General features: G+C 41.8%; 4 protein-coding genes and 1 long non-coding RNA gene across 14 annotated transcripts; 3 read left to right on the top strand and 2 right to left on the bottom strand.

The window, feature by feature from the left end:
• Window positions 1–5,684: 5,684 nt before the first annotated feature.
• LOC112291758 (uncharacterized) lies at window positions 5,685–9,725 on the top strand. 2 transcript variants are annotated; one of them, XM_024539621.3, is made up of 7 exons: window positions 5,685–6,254; window positions 7,267–7,365; window positions 7,524–7,786; window positions 7,960–8,077; window positions 8,309–8,517; window positions 8,788–9,297; window positions 9,445–9,725. In XM_024539621.3, exons 1-6 carry the CDS (start codon window positions 5,949–5,951, stop codon window positions 9,263–9,265), a joined length of 1,473 nt encoding a protein of 490 aa, XP_024395389.1. In that variant the 5' UTR covers window positions 5,685–5,948; the 3' UTR covers window positions 9,266–9,297; window positions 9,445–9,725. The 2 variants fall into 2 exon arrangements, with proteins under 2 accessions (XP_024395389.1, XP_024395388.1); XM_024539620.3 differs by having other exon boundaries at window positions 5,686–6,254; window positions 8,788–9,725.
• Window positions 8,550–11,209, bottom strand: LOC141046222 (uncharacterized). Its single transcript, XR_012218979.1, has 3 exons — window positions 10,467–11,209; window positions 10,053–10,314; window positions 8,550–9,658 (listed from the first exon to the last, which is right to left on the bottom strand). It is a non-coding gene; the product is annotated as an uncharacterized LOC141046222 (long non-coding RNA).
• Window positions 11,210–11,991: 782 nt separating this feature from the next.
• Window positions 11,992–16,316, top strand: LOC112291757 (uncharacterized). The gene is made up of 2 exons (XM_024539619.2): window positions 11,992–15,588; window positions 15,699–16,316. The coding sequence occupies exon 1, from the start codon at window positions 11,992–11,994 to the stop codon at window positions 15,133–15,135; it is 3,144 nt and encodes a 1,047-aa protein (XP_024395387.2). The 3' UTR covers window positions 15,136–15,588; window positions 15,699–16,316.
• Window positions 16,317–17,895: 1,579 nt separating this feature from the next.
• On the bottom strand, window positions 17,896–21,397 carry LOC112291805 (uncharacterized). Of its 2 annotated transcripts, none has more exons than XM_024539710.3 (12): window positions 21,214–21,397; window positions 20,789–20,997; window positions 20,434–20,634; window positions 20,192–20,273; window positions 19,973–20,116; window positions 19,777–19,837; window positions 19,461–19,530; window positions 19,118–19,230; window positions 18,904–18,969; window positions 18,651–18,770; window positions 18,343–18,477; window positions 17,896–18,217 (listed from the first exon to the last, which is right to left on the bottom strand). In XM_024539710.3, the coding sequence occupies exons 2-12, from the start codon at window positions 20,849–20,851 to the stop codon at window positions 18,082–18,084; spliced, it is 1,191 nt and encodes a 396-aa protein (XP_024395478.1). In that variant the 5' UTR covers window positions 20,852–20,997; window positions 21,214–21,397; the 3' UTR covers window positions 17,896–18,081. The 2 variants fall into 2 exon arrangements, with proteins under 2 accessions (XP_024395478.1, XP_024395479.1); XM_024539711.3 differs by having other exon boundaries at window positions 19,973–20,092.
• Window positions 21,398–21,491: 94 nt separating this feature from the next.
• LOC112291806 (uncharacterized) lies at window positions 21,492–25,738 on the top strand. Of its 8 annotated transcripts, none has more exons than XR_012218957.2 (8): window positions 21,502–21,807; window positions 21,999–22,111; window positions 22,642–22,951; window positions 23,268–23,423; window positions 23,632–23,736; window positions 23,978–24,082; window positions 24,294–24,390; window positions 25,390–25,738. XR_012218957.2 is itself a non-coding variant. In XM_090256042.1 (7 exons), the coding sequence occupies exons 3-6, from the start codon at window positions 22,934–22,936 to the stop codon at window positions 24,053–24,055; spliced, it is 357 nt and encodes a 118-aa protein (XP_090112168.1). In that variant the 5' UTR covers window positions 21,492–21,807; window positions 21,999–22,111; window positions 22,642–22,933; the 3' UTR covers window positions 24,056–24,082; window positions 24,294–25,383. The 8 variants fall into 8 exon arrangements, 4 of the variants coding, with proteins under 4 accessions (XP_090112168.1, XP_073394953.1, XP_090112166.1 ...); XR_016506437.1 differs by having other exon boundaries at window positions 21,557–21,807; window positions 24,251–24,390; XM_090256042.1 differs by lacking the exon at window positions 25,390–25,738 and having other exon boundaries at window positions 21,492–21,807; window positions 24,294–25,383.
• The last annotated feature ends 572 nt before the right edge of the window (window positions 25,739–26,310 follow it).

Raw genomic sequence — 26,310 nt, 5'->3', positions numbered from 1 at the left:
AATCCTTGTTCATTGGAGCAAGAGCGTTTATAAGATCGTTCAAGGAATGTACATCATTTGTCATTTATGCGGCCCCAACTAGCGGGGAGAAGATCTCAACAGCAAATATACCTGAGCAATATAAGGATTTTAAAGACGTGTTTCAAAAGAAGAATGCTGACATGCTACCAAAACACAGACCATATGATTGTGCCATAGACTTGCAGGAAGGAGTACAACTGCCTTTTGGCCCAATCTACAATCTATCGCAGACGGAGTTAGCGGAGTTGCGGAAGTACATCGACGAGAATCTAGGCAAGAACTTCATCCGTCATTCAAAATTATCAGTTGGAGCACCCATCTTATTTGTGAAGAAGAAAGATGGCTCATTGCAGATGTGCGTGGACTATCGAGGCCTCAACAAGGTAACAAAGAAGAATCGTTACCGGTTACCCTTAGTTTCTGGTCTCTTAGAACAACTTGGATGTGCAAGGATCTTTATAAAAATTGATCTAAGGGGAGCTTACAATCTCGTACGAATCAAGGAAGGAGATGAGTGGAAAACAACGTTCCGTATAAGATATGGCCATTTTGAGTATAATGTCATGCCCTTTGGTCTTATCAATGCTCCAGTGGTCTTTCAACATATAATGAATGACATTTTCTAAGAGCACCTTGACAATTTTGTTGTCATCTATTTAGATGATATTTTGATATTCTCCAAAAATGAGGAAGAGCATGAAAAGCATATTCGTTTGGTCTTGGAGAAACTACACGAGCAAGGACTATATGCCAAGTTGGAGAAGTGTTTATTTCACCAAATAGAGATGCAGTTTTTGGGATTCGTTGCGACTACGGAAGGCTTGAAGATGGACCCCAAAAATGTGGAAGCAATCGTGTCTTGGGAGGTTCCGAAGACAGTTAGAGACGTACAATGTTTTCTTGATTTTGTCAACTTCTATCGGATCTTCATCAAGAATTACTCTCAAGTTGCTGGTCCTCTCGCTTGGTTGACATGCAAGGATAAGCTGGAATGAGGACCTCTAGCAGAGAAGGCGTTTCAAGACCTGAAGACCGCATTTACTATGGCTCCAATCTTGATGCATCCAAACTTTACAAAGGCCTTTTATTTAGAAACTGAAGCTTCGGATTTTGCTTTGGGAGCTATACTTTCACAAATGGGAGAAGACAAGAAGCTCTATCTGGTTGCATTCTACTCTCGAAAGTTCTCTACTATTGAAATCAATTATGAGATCCACGATAAGGAACTTCTTGCTATAGTGGATTCTTTCCAAGAATGGCGTCATTTTCTTGAAGGAAGTACACACCCAGTGACCGTATACACAGATCACAAGAATTTGGAGTATTTCATGTCGGCTCAAGTTCTAAATCGACGTCAAGCTTGGTGGAATATGTCTCTATGTAGGTTCGATTTTGTTATCACTTATCGACCTGAAAAGCAGCAAGGACTATCTGATGCCTTATCGAAGAGATCGTATCTTGTACCAAAGGTTGGAGAAGCAGCATTTGATCAACAATGTACGACGTTGTTGAAGCTAGAGGAATTTCGGCTTTATACCACTATTGTGTCAATTGATGCTGACTTCTTGAATCAGGTACGTGCCGTGACCATTGAAGATTCAGTAGCCATTGATATCAAGCAGTGTGCCAATGACAACAAGTTTAAGGTGGAGGGAGATCTTTTATACTTTGAGGAGTAGTTGTATATCCCAAAAGGACGAGTACGACTCCGAGTTCTTCAATCTCGCCATGATTTTCCAACTGCGGGACATTTTGGATTCAACAAGACCTTGGAGCTTATTTCTCGAGATTTTTGGTGGTCCCAAATGTGGAAGGATGTGAAAGATTTTGTCCTCTCCTGTGACATCTATTCAAGATCTAAGAATCCTCGGCATCACCCTTATGGACTCTTGTAGCCATTGTCGGTTCCACGTCGACCATGGTCTTTAGTTTCCATGGACTTCATCACGGACCTGCCATCATCGAACTTATTTGACAGCATCTTTGTCGTGGTAGATCGGGTTACAAAGATGGCACACTTTGTCCCTTACAAGAAGACATCATCCAGTGAAGTCACAGCAAGGCTCTTTTTCGATAATGTGTATCGATATCATGGACTACCAAATGATATCGTATCAAATCGAGGAACCTAGTTCGTATCAAAGTTTTGGAGATCTCTCTTTGAGATACTGAAGGTGGATATCAAGCTTTCTTCGGCTTTTCATCCTCAAACTGATGGCCAAACGGAATGGATGAACCAAGTCTTGGAACAATACTTATGATGCAGCATCAACTATCAGCAAGACGATTGGACCACATATCTGTCGTTAGCCAAGTTTGCATATAACAACACCCTCCATGCGTCGACTCCATACACGCCATTCTTTTCCAACTATAGGTATTATCCGAAGCTTGATTTATTGAGTCCGTCAACAAATGACAATCTTGTAGCTGAAGGATTTACAAAACAACTATCAGAGCTTCAAAATACATTGAAGTTTCAATTACAATCCACTCAAGAATCCTACAAGGCGTTTGCAGATAGATTTCAAAATCAAGCACTTACTTTCAAAATTGGAGATAAAGCATGGCTTCTTCGACGGAATATCAAGACCAAGCGACCATGTGATAAGTTGGACTATCGATGATTGGGACCATTTATCATTCAAAAGTAAATCAATCTAGTGGCGTACCATCTGGAATTACCGGCTTCTATGAAGGTACATCCAGTCTTTCATGTTTCTTTGTTGGAGCCTTATCAAGAGTCGTCTTTTCCTGGAAGAATGCAATGTCCACCACCTAGTATTGAGATTGAGAACCACGAGGAATACAAGGTTGAAAATGTGCTAGATTCACGACAAAGATGGGACAAGTTGGAGTATCTTGTTCATTGGAATGGCTACGACATTAATGAGCAAAGATGGGAGCCAGCTGAAAATCTCGCCAATGCGTCGCAAAAGGTACAGGAATTTCATCAACAACATCCTCATAAACCTAAGCCGGTTCGACAATAGCTTCCTTCTAAAGCTTGCTTACCCAAGAATATAAGAAAGGGGGAAAGCACCACCAAAATTCCTAGTTGATGTAGTTATTTTTTCCAAGATAAAGTAGAATTTTTTTAGTAGCCATAGTTTGGTCTTCTGATATGGATAGCTAAGAGATATATACTATGCCAGTCAGATTATCTCAACCGACTAGCTCACGAAGGCGACCCCGAGATGAAGAACCGCCTACACCACGACGACGACAGAAGATACCAAGTAACCGATCATTGGTGATTGTATTTGAGATGGAGCCTGCTTACGATGGTCAGCCAGAAGGCGTGTTTGCAGGACAATTTGACAATGAAAACACGGAAGTTCATGCTTGGTCAGAAGTTGAAGGAGTGGGCCACTATTGTTGGCTTCAAGGGCCGATGAACCACTTCCCTTGTAAACAACAGTTGGAGTTCATAGCAGACGTTATGCGACAGATCTTCATTTTCTTGCTTTGGTACTGATTAACAACAACATTGCTTCTCAGAGACCTCGAAGCTAAAGGAGGGGGTGATGTTAGGGACATAGTCCTTAGAACCTTCTAGAGACAAGTTTTTAGAACCTTCTAGAAGCAAGTCTCTGAAACCTTCTAGAAGCTTCCTAGTTAGTAGAAGATGTTAGGGACATAGTCCTTAGAACCTTCTAGAGACAAGTTTCTAGAACCTTCTAGAAGCAAGTCTCTAGAACCTTCTAGAAGCTTTCTAGTTGATAGAAGTTGCTTGAGAAGCTTCCTAAATAGGAGTATATATTGGAATCGAGGCTAAAGAGTTCTTCAGTCTCGACAACACATCTCTTGGAGCTCTAGCTCACCTCTCTGGTGTTGTTCTTGTATTCATCTGATTAATCTAGTTCTTGTCAGTTCTTCTTGAACTTCTTGTTAGATCTCGAGTCTGTATTTCTGTGTCCGTGACAATATCAATACATGTGACATGTGACTAACTTGTTGACCAAGTTTTTAACCTATCAATCAACTACAAACATGTGTAAAGTCAAAGCTACATCTATGAAGCTTCTAGGAAGCTTTTTTAAAAGATATTATGAAATTAATTTAGTTTTACCTACTTCTATCTAATTATATAGGTAAATATTGGAGTAAGTATATATGTCCGTGATAATATTTATTTCCATTGTTTATCTTTAGTATCTTAATTTTGTAATTAGTTTAGTTTTCTACAAAAATTTCAAAATTCATAAATTCATCAAATGCTTCTATTAGATATATATATATATATATATATATATATATATATATATATATCTAATTAAGTCATCTATAAATGTTACAAAGTAAAATAAAATTTACTAAATATCTAAATGTGAAATAGCTAAATAAATTTTAAAAATAAATTTATTTAGCTATTTCACAAAATATAAAAATAAATAATTATATATATATATATATATATATAAGCCTAACAATGTATAAAACTTTATGTATGAATTTCTTCATATTATTGAATAGTCTTATTTTAGCATTGCTATTTTTTATAGTTTGATATGATGTCATGTTGTCTCTTTAATATAATCAAATAATCCATCTAATTGATGTCTTATGCATTGTATTATTCCAAAACCTACAAGGAAGCTTCATTGAAGACTATTATTCCAAGACCATTGTGACATTTGATGAAGTCTTATTAATGTACTTAGAATATCATACAAGATCTCAAATTTTCTCTACTACCATATAGAAATTGTAGAAATTTTATTACCATATAAACAATTAACATGTACTCCTATAAGGAAGGTGATACTCTACTAAAAGAGTTACAACATTAGAACATATAACCACATAATTCTATAAAAGGATATAATCAATACATATAAATGTATCCAACACTATATAAAGATCTAAATATCTCCAAAAACTAAAAATGAACAATAATGCTTGCAACATGGCCACCGTTCTTGCTAATGGTGGCGCCGACAGCTGACCAAGCCACCTCGGCCTCAAAACAAGCCCCAACAACATGCTGTAGAAATTACTCTATCATGCCGAGGTTGGGACTTGCAATTGGTCTCCGGGGAACCAGTGCGGGACAGGCAGGTGACATTGGGCTTGGCTTTTATTAACCACATGGAAAAGTAGTCGGTAGAAACCACTTTTCTCTGCTTTTATCATACAAGGGGGGCTTCTCAAAGGGAAGGGGGACTGAGAGTGGGGTACTTGTGAAACCCCTGTGGGCCTGGCTTATGCCGGCCACCCCACTCGGTGGGTGGGGACCGCCTTGGGCGGCCATGACATCCACACATGGGCCGTGTCCATTGGCGCAAACGGGTGGCGCTGCTATCAAAGACTCAATGTGAAGCTCAATTTCACTGAGTTGAGTCCATATGGACCATAACCTCGGAAGGGGAGGGCGAAGGTGGGCCCAGGAGGCAAAGCAAGGAAGCTCTCAAGGAAGGGGACATAAGAGGCGGCGGCGGCGGCAGCGCTGGTGGCACCAAAGCAAAGGGAGACAAGGTGGAGGGTGGCCAACATGTGGCTATACAACGAACATGCCGTGGAAACACGTCCATCCATCCCCACCACTCTATTCGCCTGGGCTTATCCCGTTCGTCCATTCCATACTCGCTCGCCCCATCCACCGCCATCGGCAGTCCGCGTCTCCCTTGGTCCCTGCACTGGCCATTCGTCCCACCACAATTCACACAAAGTGCAGTCGTGTCATTCCAGCTTGCCGTTCCTGTGCTGCCTCCCCCTGCGCCCGCCATCGGCATATCATCGAGCTCGTCCATAGTTCGTGACTCGAATTGGACTGGAATTAGACTCGACTTTCTCGGAGTTGTTGCTGGATTTCGCTGAAATTGCAGCCGGAATTTGAGGGGTGGAGAAGTTTGGAGCAGAGAGAGAGAGAGAGAGAGAGGAGGGTTGGTGAATTAGCGGGGAGATCGAGAAGGGAGGCGGCCTCAATGGCCGCCGTGGCCAATCTGTCTTCGTTCACGCTAGGAAGCTTGCTGCAGCAGCAGCCGAGTGGTAGCAGTGGAGGAGGGAAGGCATCGACGCAGATTAATCCTTCTACGCAATTCCCACTGCTTTCTCCTGTGTTCACCTGCTGCAGAGCCAGTCTTAATTACAGGAGGAATAGTTTTGTTCAGGGTGGTCACAAAGTACTGTTCATGATCCAGAAGCTGTCGAGTGCGTGTAACTGCCATGGGAGGCTCCAGCATTTTGTTTGCAACTCCGTCGATGAAAGCTCGGAAAGCGCTGCCTCCCAGGTTTTTCATATCTTCAAACCTGGTGAATTCTTGATAGGGATTCGTTGCATGGCAAAGGGTTTGGCTGAGGGTCGGTTCGTTGATGACATAATCATGAATTCCAAGGAACTTCACGAGTAGGATCACGCCCTGAGGAGCTTGTTGTTAGAGTGTCTCAAGGATTGTTGTTCATTTTGAGACACTGTATAATTGGCTGTTTTTGGCTACGCTTTGAGAAATCATATTTTATCATGAGAAGACATTGGGCAGCCAGTAGATAGATGCACCCTATGCAGGAAGTTCGATCAACATCTGAGTGCCAAGTGTCACTCTGGACCCTTCGTGAAGCGACGGATTTTATTCTGAGATAATACTTTTTAATTCAGGTATAACCGTACGTTGTCATAAACTCTCCCTGTGACATGACATCTTGCAGTTCAAAATTCCGGTTGGCCGACGAAGAATACAGTTTTTCTCTGGCAAGTGGTTGTGCGGATGGGATGGGATAGGTGGATGGTTATCTTGTTGGTGTAGATTACCGGGGTATGTCAGCTTGTGAAGTGCGATTTTCATATAGGTCAAATGTCATTTAAAAATACAAATATACTTTTATAGAGAGTCTGTGCAAGGCTGACTGCCGCAATTCAAATGTAGTTTGCAACCTTAATTCGCCAGACTTGGACCCTGGGTAGCGTGGAGAATTTTAGCTGCTAAAGATTGCTGTTGAAATCATCGTCTGGTCCTTGATGAGGTCAATCACTGCTTCACTGCCCAATTACGTTTGAGTTGATTGTCACTTTAGTACTGTTTTCTGAGAACACTTGTGAGATAGTTCTGGCACAGCATCGTGGCATTAGAGTCTTCGTACTTACAGGCCAAGTCTCATGTGGGTTTAGGCTTGCTAAACTACGTCTTTGTAGAGCTCCTCTGTGTTGTAGCATTGTATGTCCTGTTCACGATTCGTGGCTTTCGGCTGGATTAAAACCTTCATATCATAATTTGTACTAAAGTCCGCTGACGGTGTATGATGCAGGTGAATAGCGATGCGCAGAGAGCAGAAGAGCAACCTTATGGCATTCCTGAAAAAAGGGTTCCAGAACATTGGGGTGTGGTTGGGCTAGGCCAAGCTATGGTAAACATGTCATTCACTTTCTAAGTTTTTGTTTCTCAGTCTGCTAGGTTTGTTAACGATTTTGGTCGGGATTCAAATCGTGCTGCAGGCTGAATATGAATGTGTAAATGAGTTGCGATGCAAATCCTGAGTCAAGCTGCCTCCTGTGTTGTGCACAGGTTGACTTCTCAGGTATTATAGGTGATGATTTTTTGAAAGAATTAGGGCTAGTCAAAGGCACCCGGAAGGTAGTTAACCATGAAGAAAGAGGTAAAGTGCTACGCGCTCTTGATGGTCGCAACTACAAGCTTTCTGCAGGAGGGTCTCTTTCCAACACCCTGGTTGCATTGGCTAGGTTGGGTGTGGCCAGCAGTCACAACTCTGCCCAAAACGTTGCAATGACCGGCAGTGTTGGTAGTGATGCTCTGGGCGATTTTTACAGGTGAAGAGTCTCCGCAATCTCCTGTCTCAATAACTTGCTTTTTATTGTAATTTGTGAATCCGTTCTTGTAGGCTGTAATCGTAGTCTGTTTGTTGAGCTACTAAGTGTATTGAAACATCAGATGCCAGTGATGTATGCTGTTACTGAAGTGTATTTCTGGCGTGCTCATTCAGAACAAAACTGCTGCGTGCCAATGTACATTTCTTGTCCCAGCCAGTTGTAGGTGGTACGACAGGCACTGTTATTGTGCTCACCACGCCTGATGCGCAGCGTACTATGCTTTCATACCAGGTTAGAATTGTTTATCTTGGATTTATTCATTTATGCATTTGTTTGTATTTTCTGCTTTACGTGAAGAATCAACCAAAAGTTGTAACAAACAAACAAACAAACAAACAAACAAACAACAATGTGTATATTTTTTGTGTGTTTGTTCGTGTATGGGTTTGCCCATCATTTATCTTGATCGTGTATACATGATGCCTCCACTGTAAATCCTAATTTGCGGGTCGCTATGAGCAGGGAATGTCCTCTATTGTGAACTTCGATTCGGTGCTGGCAGACGCCATTGCTAAATCTCGAGTGTTAGTAGTTGAAGGTTACTTGTGGGAAATTAATCAGACCATTGAAGCTATTGCTCAAGCTTGCGAGACTGCTCGTCAGCAAGGGGTACTAGTGGCATTAACTGCTAGTGATGTCTCTTGCGTAACTCGGCACCGGCAACAATTTTGGTGAGTAACAGATTTAGCACGAACAACTTTCGGGCCCAAATAAAACTAATAAACTGGCAGTCGGGTGGCATTCGGAGATTGCCCTGGATTTCAGTGTTGTTTCTATTATCTCTGAAGTTTTGTCTACGAGTCTCTTAAGATAGAGATGTAATAGGGACTCTGATATACTCTACTGTATTGTGTTTGGGCACTTCGAGATATACATATCCTATGCCCTTCATATTGTAATGGAACGCCAACTTGAGTTAATGTTTGACATCTTTGCTGCAGGGATGTTATGTGCCAAAGCTCGGACATACTGTTTGCTAATGCCGATGAAGCTCGAGCTCTCTGTGCCCTTGGAAATGATTGTACACCAGAACAAGCTACCAAGCATCTGAATCAGTTTTGCTCATTGGTTTCTGTCACTGATGGGGCCCGTGGTTCCTACATTGGATTGAGAGGTGAAGTGTTTTTTATTCCACCTGCACCCTGTGTCCCAGTGGATACCTGTGGTGCGGGAGATGCTTATGCTGCAGGTATACTCTATGGACTGCTTCGAGGAATGCCAGACGTTAGGGGAATGGGTGATTTGGCAGCTCGTGTTGCGGCTGTTGTGGTGGGTCAACAGGGAGCACGACTTAAAGAAGAAGCTGCTCTAGAACTTGCTGAATCTGTGAACAGTTTTTCAGATGCTTTGGATAATCGAATAACGGTGCTTATGGGAATGAAAGACGAAGTGAAATCTCAGAAAACCTCGAATGTATGAGCAGAAGTTTGATTCGGCGATATATATTTCTGGTAAGGCTTTGCTAGACTTCACCGTCTCACTTGAAGATATCACTTTACTCATGACTTGTCCATACCTGGCGAAGATTATTTTGAGATTTGCGTCAACCATTTGGGCAGCCAGTCTGAAATGTCAGCACGTTGACATCTGATCCTAAGGAATTTGGCGAAAACTTCCGCGAAGACGGAGTCATCATGATCTAAATTCATACGAACTGTGGAGCCGAAGATTAAGATGTGTAAAGATATGGAATTGCACCTGATGCCTGTGGCTCGGCATGATCGATAGGGACTGAGATGAGTAAAGATCTGAGTTTTAGGATAAGTCTTGAAACGCATCCTTTCAACATACATTCCTGGGTCCCCAGACCATCTACATTCATATCAAAAACATTTACAGAAATTAATTTAACATTGAAACATTGATCCTGGAAAACTGACATATTGTATTGCAAGTCTAGCCATGTCTCAGTGCACCTGAATATTTTTAAAAGAAACTTTTTCGGCTCTTATCATGTCTACTGCGGTCGTCAGTTACAACATAGTTCGAATCATATATTACCCGGGATATACATGTGAACGTTAAAGTTACTATGGCTGCCTCCGAAGTTGCACATACATGCTCAAGGCTGACTGATTACTTAGGAACAGTTTCTATGTCGTCTTTTCTTCAATAATCTCATCACCAGTTTAAATGCCAGTCATTAATTGGTATTGACATGCAACATAGAATGTGCTTTATCAATTTGTACAATTATATGTCTCACCTGAAGACTATTTGCATAGCTTGCGGTCGTCATCGTTATTGAAGGAGGGTTGGACAACTTCTGGAATAAAAACACATGTCATCATCCGCTGGAATCTGCACACTTGTGACCATCGACAGCCGCACATTTTATGTTGTCATCACGTTGCATTGAAGATACAATCAGCTCAGCTGAGATAAAAACAAATCTTTGTTATTCGCTCTTCCCTCGTACACCATACTATCTTGCTTTTTCCTTGAAGAGAACTTAACCTTGAGCACTTCTGCGTAGCATTAGAGAATATTCAGCACGTAGACTCTCTCTTACAACCCTATCTACATCCTAATGCGGCAGCATCTGTCTTAACGATGTCTCATCCCGTTTCAAAAGCAAAGATTACAATCAAGATAACTTATTATGTGGAAAGTATGTTACTTTTCAAAGCCAGGGTTGGATCAAAACGGAAGACCGAACGGCATTCGACTACATGAGAGCTTGATCCTCATCCATGACTACTTTATTAGTTTTCTTTGAGGTAAACGACGTGGAATCGGTGCACTTTTGGATAAACATCTGTGAAGATGTGTCATCTTGATGATTTGGCACAGGCAGGACCATATCCCTTCTCACATGCAACGCTGAGTGTCTTCTCTTGGGATGTCGATTGATATACCTCGCTGTTTTCATTTTTGAAATTATCTTCAACTAATCCTTACGATTCCAGAACGGATAGCTCAGTGTGTCTCTGGGAAGTTGAACACCTACACAATGAAGCAGTCTAGTCAGTGCGTTGGATAGCGTGCATAGATACTGTTAGTACGTTGAGAAGCATACCTGACAGGTATAAGATCTGGTTAGATGTAACGGACGCTTCCGTGCGGTCTCAGGAGCTCGTGATGGGAAAATGTCATTTGGGCTCCACGTCTCTTCATCACTTTCATAGACTATTGCAGCGCTGCTCCAATCTGAACCTATGAAAACTCTAGGATTGTTAAAATTAATGAAAACATGAACGGGTCACTGGAATCAGCAGAGGTGTTCATTCAGAAAATAAAATCCGGAACTCAATGCGATGAATCGTTCAAATTCCACTTGGTCTGAATGGCTGCCATCTTGCAACATCTCCATCTGAGTAACGCTGTTTGGCTGTAGTAACATGTGTTTATCGGAATGGCTCGATCGTGTCTCAAAATGCAGGAGCATGTTACAACCTCAATTAGCTATAAAAGCAGATTGTCGATCCGCAACATCGAGAAACGGCACCATGGTTGAAGAGTGGACTTTGGTATCACAGAACGTCATCCAACCTTACGTTTCATTGCGTGCAATGTGGGAGAAAGAGGAAGTTTGCGGGTGAACTGATTCAGGTCAATGCTCTTTTTAAGGCAGTTCCCAGGCAATCAATGTTACGGAAGCTACGTGGAGTGAAAATCATTATTGTTACTAGTCTTCTTTTGTTTGACAAATCGGAATTTATTCAGACCTAAATTGTAAGTTTTTTTATTTCATGTGATCTAAGACATAAATCGTCGAGAACAGGATAGAGAGTGACACTGCCAAATACATAATGAACCATGTGATAATATTGCAGATAATATACTTGATGCAAGATAGCGTAAAGCTTAGGAAAATGCTGATATTGTTATTATATGCTCTAATACACGTATCCAAGTTCCATGTTCGGATACTCAAGCATTTTCTTCTTCCTTTTCTTAACATTTACAACTTAGAATGTATGAAGTTTGGTCCAGTTCAGACGGGTCAGTGTTGAAGCAGCCCTAACATTTGTTCTTCTGCAATGGTGCTCAACAGGTATATCCGGTATAGATATGGTTGTAGAGCAAAAGTTGAGCTATTAACAGCAATTCAATGGGCGCTTAGACCCTAACATGCGAATCTAGATCATGAAACTTTCTCAGCAATGATGGAATTGGTTTGTTTGACAACGATATAAGAATCGATGACGAAATACCAAGGTGGAAACAAATTCCAATATAAAGACCATATTTCTGCCAATGACCAGAAACATGATCAAACTAATAACGAAGCAAATATGAATGAGAAGCTAGTCCCTTCTCCCGGCTGGACTACCAAAGACAACACAAGAATTCTTCTGGAAATTTATGAACCTGAATCACACGCTGGAGAACCAAAACGAGATATAAAAGGAGGGGCTTCTTCCCTTCACTTAGAGAGTGAGTCTGGTTCACTTCCTGCATCCGTGATCCCTCATTACTCCAGCGATTGCAAGAATCTATGCTGCGGGTCCCCATGTCCTACCTCTGATCCGCGCTACCCATGTCCTCCTCGACAAGCTGGATTCTGTTTATCTGGGTTACACCAAGAACACAGAGACAACTATCCAAATTCTACAGAAAGTCGCATTCCAAGTGGCTACCCTGACTCTGTAGAGCACGACGACCTCTACTTGCCTACATCTCATCCACTGAACGCAGTCTCCCACAACTACAGCGGTCCCACAACCTCGAGACCCTGGTCGCCTCCCTCCCCACGACAGAAATGTCATTGCAGGGCAGCACAACATCACGTGAGTCCCAGAGCAGCTTGGGATATGCAAGATCCAGAGTTCAAAATTTGCTTCCAATCCTTCCATGCCTCGCCCCAAGAGTCAATTACCAGACCTGACGAATCGCACTTCTCTTTGGAGATGCCGCTGCAGGCGTCGACAATTAAACTCGAATCCAAGTCAACTTCTCCGATGCAGTCCTATCATAACGGCGGTTTGAGTCAAAAACATTTAGGAATCAGGGATTGGATAGGTATAAGTTGCCAATGTAGTCCTAGAATTGACCCTGATTCTGGGCCTAAGTCATACCAAACGCGAAAATCAGGGACTAGTTCACCGATTTCTGCTGACGACCTGGAGCCATCTCCTTGCTCTTCCCCTTGTTCTCCAAAAACTCGTCTATCACCTCGCCGTCCTTCGAGTGCTTCCCCTGATTACCCTCTGAAATCGATGGAACACGCCCCCCATCGGCTACTCAGCCGGTTACCATATACTGCAGAATTAGCGCAGCTGACTGTGGAGAAAAGCTTTCAGAGAAGCTGTTGTTCCCGCGAGGACAATGCCAATCATGATGAGTCGAATGGCGAAAGAGCTGGGAAATTGAAGCTCTATGATTCTGGAACTGGTGCTCTGATCAGCAGAGCTTCACATCCAGACAGCTCTTCTGAAATTTTATTGCCTGGCACCGGAAGTTTGGAATGTACTTGCCAGAAAAAACCAGCGAAGACAAGCCACAACCAGTTCTGCTATCCCACTCAGAAAGGGTCTCTTTCCCCGTCTCCCTCAGGCTATAGTCCTGCCACCAAGCAATGGCGCAATACAGATTCCGATCCTAGCCATGGGGCATTCCTCAACGATGTCAAGAGGATATTAAGTTCAGGTGTTCCCAAATGTCTAGTTGATGACAAAAAGGATTGGAGAAACGTCTGGAAGAAACCAGATCGAAACGAGGATTGTAAGAGCCTAGATCGGCAACAGGACTTAAAACAAGACTCAATACACGACTTCCACGCAAAGGTGAGGTCTGTACTCCACTCGGATTCACCAATAACAAATTTTATTCCTAGCGAAAGAACAACAAACCTGATGCAGGAATTATCCTCCAGCGGGAAAACATGTCAGCAACATGAATTGCTCAGCTCCACTGATATTTTCTCAAGTGCGAAGTCAACATTGAAACCAGCATTACCATCGATTGTTTCCTGCGGAAGACTGACAGATTCGAGTTGGAAAGAGTATCCCAGAATAGCTAATGCTGCCCCATGCGAGGCATCAGATTGGAGACAAGAGCATCCACCCCCACAGATTAACTTTGCCTTATGCGAGAGAACCACAGATCAGAGGCAAGCTCAACGGGAGTATCTATCAACCAGAAGCTCAATGGGAAGCTTGCGGAAATTGCCCTCGAGCGGGAGTCCAGCAGATTGGAAACAAGCTTCGAAATCTCCATCAAACCTGGACTGGAAGTTCCCATCGAGAGAAACGGACTACAAGCAAGAATATTTCTCATGCCTGAAGACCACAGAACGGGGCACTTCACCAATTGTCTCGACTCCTACCAAGTTTGAACCCAGCCCAGGTTTAAGTAGATCGCGTGACCGGCCAAAGACGGCTCCAATTTTCACAAACTTCAAGCATGGCGAAGGAGCTTGCACATCCAGGAAGTTCCAAAGAGGAAATGATCGCTTGGACACGACAAAAAGAACATCTGCACGGAAAGCTCCAGAGGCTTATATTTCACCTCCGGAAGAATCTGACGAAGACTGTCGGCACCACGTACAAATCACCGATCCTCCCGAAGCTTTGAAGTTATCAAAACGACCGTCGAAAGGCAATTCCAATAAATTGGACAAATCGTCGTGTTTGCGCAACGATATTCCCAAACAGGGCGTAGTATGCCAATGCTGCTGCGGAAGGTGCAAGACCACAAACTCCCGGGGCCAGGTTACGACGAAATGCCCCTTCTGTGCAAACGTGCACTCATGCTGCTGTGGCATGTGCAGTTGCCCCTTCCCGACCTGTGTCAGCAAATCCCCACTCGCCGACTCGATCTCGTCCAAGTGTACTTCCACCACAGATTCTATTGGCAACGACAAGCTACCTTCGGATAACTACAATCGAAGTTTTGCGTCACGGCATAAATCTCTATCTCCAATGAGGGGCAAGCATCCTGCAGGGCTTGAGAAGCCAGATAAATTCGGCCCCCGCTCCAAATCGTCTCTTTCCAAGCATACGTTCCAGAGAGCAAGTCCTAGATCGGCGTTTCAGTCCTTCCACGATTACCTGAAGGAGGAATCTCGTCGTTCGAAGTCAACCTTGAATTCTTACAGACGTCGTTCTGAGCGACAAAGTCGCAACTGGCGTCCACCATCGAATTCTCCTGACCGGAACTGCTCCAGGCGAACGAACCAGTTGAGTACAAACAAAGCTCCCGGGGAGCTACGAGCACCAAACGGCACCCACCCAATCCTGATGTCCTCAAGAGAATCAAATATCCAAGCTGTCGAGCACCGCCTACCTTACAGTAGATCCCACCATGGTTGCGGTTGCCCACAATGTACGCATGGAAAATTGTAGCTTCAGGAGATTGATAATGCGGAAGACAGCCGTTGGATCACTGGCGCCATTTGACATCTGCTCAGACCCGATTGATTCGCCAATGATTCGATTCCAGCTGTTTCAGACAATCTGAATACTGAATCATACCTCGTTACTTGCACCAATCCTATCGATGACATTAGCATTGTGGCATCAGAGAAAGCAAAGTCCACACCCGCAATCGAATCGAAGTTTCTGAAGATGGTCTGGAATGTCAAACGCTCGGCAAAGGAATGACATACCACAGAACCACTGTCCCCCGAACGTCGAGTCTCCATCTATGTGCACCCGGGGGAGTTGCTACAGCAGAGATTGCCAACACTTCGGTGATGCTCAAGTGCAGGGAATAGAAGCAAAGCTGGTGATCAGCTCAAACGTCGATCAGGGCACGATGCTAGACTCCATCCTTCAGAACTACACAGGCCTCGCGAGGTAAGAGACTCATGAACAATCTCTACATGAAATGCTTGCTCGAACTACTTGTGAGATGGGTCGATTGGCGGTGAGAGGAGCTCATGACTGCGAGAATGCGTGCCCTGCAGGAATTCTCAGGCAGCTTTTGGGCGGACTCAACGAGGCTACTGAAGCACGCAGTCCGCGGCACTTGCGTTGCCGACAAATCAAGCAAAGCTATATGTCAGACATCCAATTTTCCACTCTGTTCATCATCGAATCATCCGCGTGCTTCATTCATCCAAAACACAACGTATGCTTTGTTCATTCGTTCTAGCGCACTGGGTGTACTTCATTCATCTACTTCTAATGGAATTTTGATATATATTTTTCTTTTCTTTTTTTTTTCTTCTCTTCATTATATTTTCCACTGTATGCCTGCAAGACTTATTGATTTTGAGTGTAAAAAGTTAAGGGTTTTGGTGTGATTATTAAATAGCAGCTGTTTTTTTAATATTTGAGCCTAGATTTATCTATTGTTGCAAATTTATTTCGGAATTGCAAAATGGGTTGTCAGAAAACTACAAGGTTGTCTAAATTAGTTTAGGCGCTACATTTTAGGAGAAATGGTCTAAGAAGTTTCGTTTTTTGATCTTGTGGGATTGTGCATTTAAGGATTTTGAAGTGAATAGACTTGCCTTTGAAAAGCACTTTAGTCCTACAAAACGTATAAAATTAATTCCGCCTTGTAAATTATGGTAGTGTTATCATAGAGATATATCTAAATTATGGTAGTGTTATCATATATATATATATATATATATATATTTTTTTTTCAACAATTTTTTTTTAAAAAAATACCATGTTCAAGGATCTATATAAAGAATTAGTTTTTTTAATCATTTAGTACAAAAATAATAATGATAATAATAATAATAATAATTTTATTTGTAGAGTAAAATTAGAAGGAATAACATTATATTTATATATGATTGTTAAGTAAAACTATGAATCTTAAACTCTAATAATCAGAATAAAAATAAAAATAAAAATTAATTATTAAACATGTCATGAACATAGTACCTAAGTTTGGTAGAATGACCGTAATATGAGTTAGGAACAAGTTCTTAAGGTTTAAAGTGTTGAAAATACCATATAAAAAACTTTTAAAAAATAATAAATAAATAAAAACATATTTTCTTGAAAGTAGTGTTTTTTTTGACAGTATTAAAGTTTGGAAGGCAAGATAACACAAGGAGCTTTAGGGGTTGCATTCCACATAAGTATAAAACATGTTTAAAGTATATGTAGCTTCATGGCTAATAGAAAAAATTATTTATTCCCTTAGCTTTTTTTAATGCCTTCACATATTGTACACATATATTGCTGTTTTCTACAAAAATAGTTCTTTCAAGTTCTTATTTTAATAATATCTTTTGTAAACTTTGTGTAAATTCCATTTGAATGCTCTCTTCAAGAAAATGTTTCTTTGTGAATTCTACATATATATTATTACTATTAAATTAATTTTTAAATATTTATTTTTAATTTGGATTAGAATTCTAGTAAATAAAATTAAAAATTAAGTTATAATTTTAGCCAAAAACAAAATTTTATTTATGTTCTATATTATCTATTTGATATTTGTGTCCATCACTACTCTTTTTATATATGTTATTAATTTACCTTCATTACATTTTATGGTCAGGTATTGATTTTTGTAGTATTCTAATATTTTTATTATTATTTATTATTATTATTATTATATTTTTCTCTCATACCTCTCATTCTAAACCCCTTAACAGACTTCTTTCCGTTTTACACAGGAGAGAGGGAATTGGTAGGAAAACAGGAGAGCAATAAGCTAGACAATTTGCACAAATATGTGTGAAAATATTGGCATCTTAGTTCATTTGTAGCACCCAAAACCAAATACTAGGTGTGATTGATTAAGAACCAAATATTATTAGGGAAAGGCATTAGCTTTATCAATGATGAATTGTAAGGTTTTTTGTGGTAAGCATCCAACTTTCTAGATTGCACTGCGTTTTTCTAGATTGCACTGCGTTATTGAAGGTACGATGGATGACTTTATGTACACTCATGGTGCCACAACATTCTTTGGTTAAGAATAAGTGACCTGTCATATTACCCTCTTGTCTATATATTTTCCTCACGTGAGTGTTGATAATATCAAAAAGACGGCCATCACCTGGGTACTTGGATTGGTTTTGTGCAGTCTTGGCTAGAAGTATTGCCATGTGAGGTTAGAAAGACAAGAATACAAATGGCTACAGACGCCTCCCAATTACAGCATCCTCTCAAAAAGAATTCATACATATATCCTTTGATAATTGCCAAGAAGTTGACGTTCTTGTTGCACAAAGCATGTACTTAGTATAAATTGCATCGTGATGATATGAGTAGATCACAATTGAATTGGTCTCTTTGAGCCCCTTAGACTTAGACGCTTGGGGATGAAACCCCCAGCATCAATTTAGCCAACATAAAAATACAGAAGTCTAAGGGAATTTACAATGGCCTGCGCAACTCGGCAAACACATTGGAATTCCCATCTTGAGTAGATGTGCGGATTAGGAGGAAATTGTCAGTAGAAATTTCACGCTTCCACTCCAGTCCTATCGAATGCGCCTCACCTGAGACCTTTCTGCGTGCACACCGGAACCAGTAGCAGTAATGAGAGAAAAAGTCACACGAGTCTCTTCCAGATTACAATCTGTTTAGTTTTGCTACATGCACACAACAAAAGCTCGGTGCTAATTAACTTCAAACCTGAATGTCCATCCCCAGCAGTTTGCCCGTTTGATGTGCGAAACGGCCACTTTGAATTGCGTAGTGCCATGCAAGTTGTTCATGAGTTTCACTGCAACGTCTCTAGTTCCTTGTGCAACGTGCTTCAACTCCACACTGCAATACACCAGGACTTTGCGGTAAAGTTTTGATTTGTCACCCGTGTCGTTCAGGTCTCACAGATTGTGGAAATCAAGGTGCGTGTACCCAAATGGAATGATAAGGTGTTAATAGTCTAAGCGCTATTGTTTCGGTCCTATCCGATGCATTTAAAATAATGATCAACATACCTCATCTGATTATTGTGGTGAAGACTTCTTATAAATGCAGTCCTGAGAGTGTTCCGTTCACTAATCCGATGCTGAGTCTTCAGGCAGAACTCGTGATTTTGTTGGAAATCGGTGGTGAAACTGTCTTGTCAACATATATAAATAAATATAACAGTAGCATGAAAAACACAAACACACACACACACAAGACTGGAAACTAGTACGTTCTCGTATGTGTATACGCTCTAACCGTAAGTACTGAAGTGAATTTCACCTTTTAGAGATGTTTCCAAAGCTCCAAAACGGCAGGGCAGCTTCCAGTCTTACAGAGTGTTGTCCCCTGCATTGTGAACGTGGGTAGTTATAAAATTAGGGCTCATGGGCAACACCAGATGCAAACGATGCCACAGTTAGATTGCAAATGGGTACATGATATTGATGTAAATGTAACAACCCTCGTAGAAATGTGTATAGCCCGAGCCGGTTACCTTAAATTGGTAATGTATGTATTACTGAGAGAGAGATTGTCTTTTGTGTTCTTGGATTGCAACCGCAACAATCTCTCTCCAGTCCTTAAATTGGCAAGAAAAGTCTCCGACATCTGATATAAATAACCCACACGTTAAGCAATGCACTCTTAGTTGCACAATGAAACGTCTACACACTAAAATCGTTCAGTGCAGGCGTAATACTGACGGCACTCTCTTTCCAGAAATACAGCACATAACAGAATCAGCTGAAAGAATAACACAAATACCATGTTGTTTTCGAAAGGACTTCCATGTGCATCTCTATTGAGAGAACACTCCTGATCTCCTATTAAGACCTCACCTTCCTAGTCTCTTTCTCTTGCTCCAACTCCACTTCAAGAGTAGGATCCCCAACAGATGCCAAATAAAAACTGACACACCAAACATACGATCATTTACAAGCATGCCCCGATAGTTCAATTCATAGGATCAGAAATTATTTCGTGAGATCGCGAAATGCCACAAGACAAGAACACACCAAAAGAAAAAGTATACCATGAATGTTGCCATGGACAAAATATCTTCAAGATCACTATAAAATAAATAAATAAATAAATAATTAGAAACTTCAGCATCGGCTCAAAATACCAAAGACTATCTCCATTCGTGACACCTACCATGTCGAAAGCCTGGAGGCTGGAAGTATGGCATGAGATGTATTGCACGTAAATTCTTCATCTGATAACGAGAAACACAACATTTTAGAATCACACATCACAGTGCGTTGGACAACGATATATTTTTCGAACGAGGTCTACGAAGGAGAACAAACAAGAAATAGAAGGGCAATTGAGGACTTCAGATGAAATATACCTCCATTGAGATTATTGACGTAATTCGTAGTCAGACTGTTGCTGGCGTCCAATTTGTGAGAGGTTGACATGAGGATTGACTTGTTCTCCCCTAATCTCCCTTGCTCAAAACAGGTTGACACTGCACACATTGAAGCCCCAAGTTCTACTCAAAATGACCTCACCCCTATTGGATTTAAAGCATCTCCCCGCTAAACATCATGACCCCAAAACTACTAACCTGAATGATTCAAATCAATTGAAATATTTTCTTCTAACTTTCTCCCCTGCTCCAACTCGCTATACACGAAGTCAAGTGACCGCTGCACATCTTGATCTTGACGTCAGTTGCTGAAAAATTTTAAGTCAGCTCAGATATTGATATACACACGGTAACCTTTGAAAATACACTACTTCACTCGGACCCCATCAGAGCGAAAAACAAATGGATACAAATGATAAAAACAGAGAAGGGGACCTTACATTGACCAAATATAGCACACCAGTAGGTAAGGACCAAGCATGCCTTCGCTTCTTCCGCCTTCCATCCCAGAATGCAGAGTCCAGTCTTCCTGAAGTTGAAGCCGCAAGAACCGACTCAACAGACTCATCATCTGGCCTTGCGGTCTGTAGAATATTCTCAATCACTGACAAGCTCGTTCCTCTCAATTGCTGGACGGGCATCTGCAGAGTTTTGAGAATTGAATCGAACAGTAAGAACCTACAAATTGGCATGACCACCCAAAAGAATTGATGCCCATTAATAGAAGAATAACATCCTCCGTATTCAAGAAAATCTTCATAAACTGCCCCAGTAGGGTCACAAATCGATTCTCACCTCTGCATACAGAAGAGCGCAATCCCCCACAAGCAACCACCCAGCTCCCATTGCGTCCGGCATACTAATGCTCACCCAAAAAGTTTCCAAATAAAGCTCTCATTGAAAAGCTCCCCTTCAAATCAACCTCAACACAGGAAGGAGGCAGTCTAATGCACTTCCCACATTCGCCGGTTGGACCCACCCAATGCGTAATCCTTAGAGACCACCTACACGAATACCTCAACATTTTCATTACCATGCTAAGATTCTAGGACCAACTCGACTCAATTATCAACAACGTACAAGCAAAGCAGAGCAACACATGCGTAGAACATCAACCGCCAATATATGTGCTGAAGAGCTAGAAAGGAAATTGATTTGGCCAGAATTGCTGCGTGAGTAATCAGATTAACTCTGCAGAGATTTTTGTTAGAGATCTCAACCTATAGGGCATACAACGACGAGAGCTGTTCCTTCTACAATATGCCAACACAGATGCGCGATGCTTGATTACCATCCTTTGTTCACGACACTAACTCTGCCTTCATCCTAAGAAAAAGAATTTCATCCTCTCATTCTCTCCAAAGAAGTGGTCAAGCTCCTTGCAGTCAGGACTCTCCTGGCCGATCTGACAGGCTTCGGGACCCCCAATCCTCTTCGGACGGACTCAATTTCTGAGTAATGGCAGTGGAGAGGCTAATTTTTTCTCTAATGTTGGTTTGAATCTGATGATTGATGTGGGGGCAGCTACTGGCGGAGCAAGCTTACACAAGTAGAGACATGAGTGCAAGTAAAGTAGAATTCTTAGCTGGGTCTGGCTTCGAGGTGCCTTAATAGTGATGGCGTTGCTGTAAAGTAGCAGTGCCCAACATTGTTGGTACGGGAGCTCTCTGGGTGTTCGTAGTCTGTGTTGCGACCTTCGATTGAGTTTTGTTTCAGAGCGCTCCGTCGGCTGTGGGAGGTCAGGTTAAGAGAATATGGGTTGTGGGGTCAAATTCAACTTGGCGGTAATTCACAGAAAATGTGACATCGTGAGGGTAAGAGTCACCAATTGTGTTTTTTTGGGTTTAGAGAACAATGCCATCCTTGCTCTTTGTGATCAGGGTTCTTTTATTATGCTTATCGAGGGGTAACGCACCATGTATGGCGATAAGATTTGGTGGCTCAGGGCTGCGAGATGGGAGGAAATGACAAGAGTGATTAAGCAGGGAAGATCCTCGTGATACAGGCTATGAACGGGAAAGAGCGATGGCGTTGGATCCGAACGTTACGTAATCTGAGACAGCATCACCAACCATCCTCACAGATGCCATCAATTCGGGAATGTCCTTTCCTCCGAAGGTACAGCATGGAATTACATCTTTTCTCTTCTACTCCTTCCTTAACCTCTGACCCCCAACCTGTATTTAAGATTGATTTCAATGTATTAAGTGCAGGTACTCTTAACGCCGAAGGTCTATGCACATGTTGGTATAACAAACGGTTGTGATACATGCTCTTATTGAATCTTCAGTCATGCCACTGCAACAGAAGTACAAGAAACATTCGAGGGTTGGATAGACGCAAACTGGAGTTAACTTTGATCACTTTTCACGGTCTCCATTCAAGCCGAGGACATACATGTAGACGAGGACAAGCATTATTTGACTTATAGGTTTTATGAGTAGCTTGCTTTAGAACTGCATGTGTGAACGAGATGGATCTCACGAAAATTTATTTCTTTTCGTTTCCTTTCGTTTTGAGCTAAGTCTCGAAGATGGAAATGCAAACTGACGTCTCGCATTTCTAGGCCATGTACATTACACGGTGTAATGTTCCCCACATTTGATTAGGTTTAGCCCCTGATGAAGTTTTGGTGTCATTTGGCTCAGGAATGACGTGGATGTCGAATAAATTGGTTGTGAAAGCTTTGAAGCGCTGAAAATCATTAGAGAGCAGGACGCCATGAGCTGTTGGCGACCAGGTCTTCAGAATTCGTGTTTAGCTTCACTCGCTCGCGATCGTGAGATGTCCATGGGAGACCTCAAGCTTCGTAGCATACTTGCTAAACTTTATGCCTAATTTCTGTCGCGGTGTTCAGGTCAAAGATGCCTCGGTGCAGTTCGACTATGATCAGATTGATCCAAATGAAGAGGAAGCTCAACTCGCTCTGCGTAACAAGGCATGTTGTCATGTTTGCAGGTTCGACGCAATCTTTTCGTTTGGTGACTTTTGTGAGCTTGAGTCTTGAGCCTTTTATGATGTTGCTTGTATATTGATCACTAGTTTATTAGCGCAAACATGCTATGTTCCTGTGCTGTTGAAGGAGTAAGGGAAATGTAATAGATTCAGATTCTTGTCAGCAGGTCCATGTACACATCTTAATTTTGCTGATTGATTAGGATCCAATGAAGAGGGAGAGAAAAGTTAACAAGCTTACAGGCGAGCTCTTTGAGTATATAATCTACAACACAGTGTCACCTGAACTTGTCAAATCTGCTAATGTCGCACGGAGCAGGAGGTGGAGCGTTTGTTGCTCCATACATTATGGGAAAGTAAAAGCAATAAGCACAAGTGTGGAGAATCACTAACGACGAACACGTTCAAGGCTGCCCGTTCGACTAGTAAACTTTCAGATAGTGGAGTTGTGCAGTTGCGATGTAACATCTTACCGGTGAGAATTTATCTATCGCAAATCATTTATGCCAAGCTTAGATAGTTTATCTTCTTCTTCCATTTATCATTTTGCCTCTAACTTTATGTCGATACTGTATCATCAATTTTGTGAGAATTAGGAACCTGAGTGATCAGTAAACCTTGTAAATGGAACCGTTGACATGTTAATCGCTGCTCTACAATCACTAGATGTATCTATTTATCAGGTGATACATCTAGCTGGAACGGCGGAGAATGTGGAGATGTCTATTCGAGCGTCTGAGAAATATCGAGACGACGTGGTCAACCTGGATGCACTGTTGGTTCCCATGGTATGGACCAAGAACAAGACCAGCAAATCTAGGAAGTGACTTGGTTTTGGGGGCAGGCCTTCTGTAAAACATCCTTCTGCTCCTTCAATTCTTATAAACAGATTCACATAGTGAGGACCTATTGACTTCACGGTTGACTACAAGAACAGTAAAGCATTGTAGCTGGTGGTTGGACTGTAAATGTAGTTTCCCTAAGGCTGCTTTCCAAAATAACAGTTTTCAATTTGGGGGAAAACTTCAGGACGAAATTGTGTACCGAGTTCAAGCTGCGGCTGCGAAAGGGGTAATTCAAAAAAAGGAAAAAAGATTCAAAGATTGAATCACTCTGGCCAGTGCAGTGGGAGAGGTAGGGATCTGAGACGTGGGCTGTGTTTGGTTTTTTTTATCAGTTATCAAAGTTAAATGTCACTTCTAGATTTAAGGCTAAGTATGCATTGCCCTGCATAGCTCTTCTAAAATTATGGTTTTTATTACATATGGATAGCATCTTCAATGCAAATGTCTGTTCCCGCAGTAATCATTTGTACGCAACTTGGAACTGTACGAAACTGTAACAGTTGGGTGAGAGAGCAGCAAGAACCCGAAGAATTGACTCCAAGAGAAGACGTTCTCATTGTTCTGCAGCTTGGTGGAAGAGTCGGGAAATCTAGATGAGTGCGTTCCCTAAACTCGACTCTGCCTTGTTTTCTCTGCTCCATCCTTAGTAGCCTGTTTCTGGCAAATGAATGTTTCAACCTCGTTGATAATCCCCACCTCAATCCAGATCCCCGAGTCCTCTTTTGTGTTTTCCAACCCTGACTCAAAACCAGAATCAGATCCTACACTTGCCGTGACTTTCTTTGGAAAATAATTATATTAAAAGAGATGAAGAAACCGGTTGACAGTAGTATCCAGCCAACCAGTATCATAAGGTCACTTGACATTGTGGTCGACTCTGGGTTGGCTAAAGCACGATTCAGGAACAACTCAACCCTCTTTCATAATCACAATATGTGTGTGTGTGTGTATGTGATGACAATATGTCAATTACAAACGCTGTAGTGACTACTTGTTTGCTATCCGATCGATCCAGAGTGTTATTTTGATGCAAGGAATGCCTGAGTAGGTGGATATTGTGAATCAAAAGACGCCTCTTGACATTTTTGTTACCAAGCTTGAGAAGTGAATGCTTTCATGCTTCTCTTACCTCTTGACGAGGACATCGTGTCTTTTTGTAAGTACATCTTCAGCATAAGTTTGGATTAGCAGTGATTGACGACACATGCAATGTTCATGGATCACACGAAATCTGTACCCATTTTTGCACCACGTTGGTGCTAGCAGGCAGGGAAACAATGTCTGCAATAATATGCAACTTGCTGCTGATCCTTCTCTTCATCCCCAAATGGAAGTAATTTTTATTGTCCCCTCGAGGCGAAATAATGTATGCGTCCTGAAGGATTTTGTCTTGCTGACTGGTCTGTAAAGGTTCCCTATGTCGCACAACATTAGAGAGGACCTTATTTTTTACGTCAGAGCAGTTGCCGCAGCTCCCGACTTTTGTGTATTTCTACCTGATTACAGAAGTCGGATAGTATAGAAACTGGAGAGAATGTGTTTTCATTAAACTTTGAAAAATAAAATTTGTAAAAATCATTTTTTGTGCTCCTCCAGGACTATGTAGGGAATAATTCTTTGGGTTGTTAAGATCCAGAAGGTCGCCCTTGAGAGGAAGAGCCAGGACAACAAGCAATATTTCCAACTTTGTCCAAATCGCACTCTTCAGTCAGGTAGTTGGGTAGTGCTCCTCAGTCATTTGCTTTTTGCAATATGTATGCCTTACTGGTTCTGGTCAAACTCAAGGGAATTAGTTTCCTCTGCATCCTTTGCATACTATTATAGGAAACAGATAAATGCCTGATTAGAAACGCTCTCAAGTGTGACACCCATCACTGTTGGAGTCATGGCTAAACCACTTCCAGATTAGACAACAAAACCCATCTGAGATGTGGAGATTTTGGAACATGCTGGACTCGACACTGATCATGACCCTGTAACTACTAATTGATAACAGGTTCCGCAAAAAAAATTCTGCAAACCAAAAAAAAAAAAAAGTAGAACTCAAGCTTCTTGTAAGTTTCTTGATGGTTGCTGCTGCTGCTGCTAAGTAGGATATAAGCATCCAAGCCCCACAGACTTGGACGTCTTACCAAACGCGAACAACCGACATGACTGCCAAAGGTGCACGGATAGTGACTCTCACAACCTGAAGCTAATGAATGCAACCAACTCTTATGACCTCAATCATTCACAAGAGCTCATGGAAAAACCAGTGTATTTGATTTGCCTTGATTGTGACTACGACCCCTTGGAAGGCAAATATAATTCTTCCCTTTGACCAACCTTTCGTGCACCCCACTCATCATTCATCATGTTTCATTGTCGCAGCATCCATTTCTTACCCCCAAGTCCTTCAATCCAGATGAAACAGAAGAAAGATAGAGTGGGAGAGATTCTTTCCTTCCTTCCTTCCTGCTGAAAAGAGTCCAGGTGTGTGTCATGTTTGACAGCCAATGGACTTGACTTGGGTTCCAT

Source organism: Physcomitrium patens, chromosome 14 (genome assembly GCF_059467195.1).
Source record: "Physcomitrium patens ecotype Gransden chromosome 14, ASM5946719v1, whole genome shotgun sequence".
Classification (NCBI taxonomy): domain Eukaryota; kingdom Viridiplantae; phylum Streptophyta; class Bryopsida; order Funariales; family Funariaceae; genus Physcomitrium; species Physcomitrium patens.
The sequence above is the reverse complement of the archived record's forward strand: the minus strand, read 5'-3'. Positions and strand labels throughout refer to the sequence as shown.

Bases quoted from the DNA above. Each gene is read 5' to 3' on its own strand.
- LOC112291805 (XM_024539710.3), bottom strand. From the start codon at position 20,851: ATGCCGGACGCAATGGGAGCTGGGTGGTTGCTTGTGGGGGATTGCGCT. The intron at 19,531-19,776 runs GTAGGTGTCACG...TTGGTGTGTCAG, and splicing joins GCCTCCAGGCTTTCGACATG to TTTTTATTTGGCATCTGTTG. The intron at 18,771-18,903 runs GTGAAATTCACT...TTGACAAGACAG, and splicing joins TTTGGAAACATCTCTAAAAG to TTTCACCACCGATTTCCAAC.
- LOC112291806 (XM_090256042.1), top strand. The intron at 23,424-23,631 runs GTGAGAATTTAT...TCTATTTATCAG, and splicing joins TGCGATGTAACATCTTACCG to GTGATACATCTAGCTGGAAC. The intron at 23,737-23,977 runs GTATGGACCAAG...GGAAAACTTCAG, and splicing joins ATGCACTGTTGGTTCCCATG to GACGAAATTGTGTACCGAGT.
- LOC112291757 (XM_024539619.2), top strand. From the start codon at position 11,992: ATGACGAAATACCAAGGTGGAAACAAATTCCAATATAAAGACCATATT.
- LOC112291758 (XM_024539621.3), top strand. From the start codon at position 5,949: ATGGCCGCCGTGGCCAATCTGTCTTCGTTCACGCTAGGAAGCTTGCTG. The intron at 6,255-7,266 runs GTTTTTCATATC...TGTATGATGCAG, and splicing joins CGGAAAGCGCTGCCTCCCAG to GTGAATAGCGATGCGCAGAG. The intron at 8,078-8,308 runs GTTAGAATTGTT...CGCTATGAGCAG, and splicing joins GTACTATGCTTTCATACCAG to GGAATGTCCTCTATTGTGAA.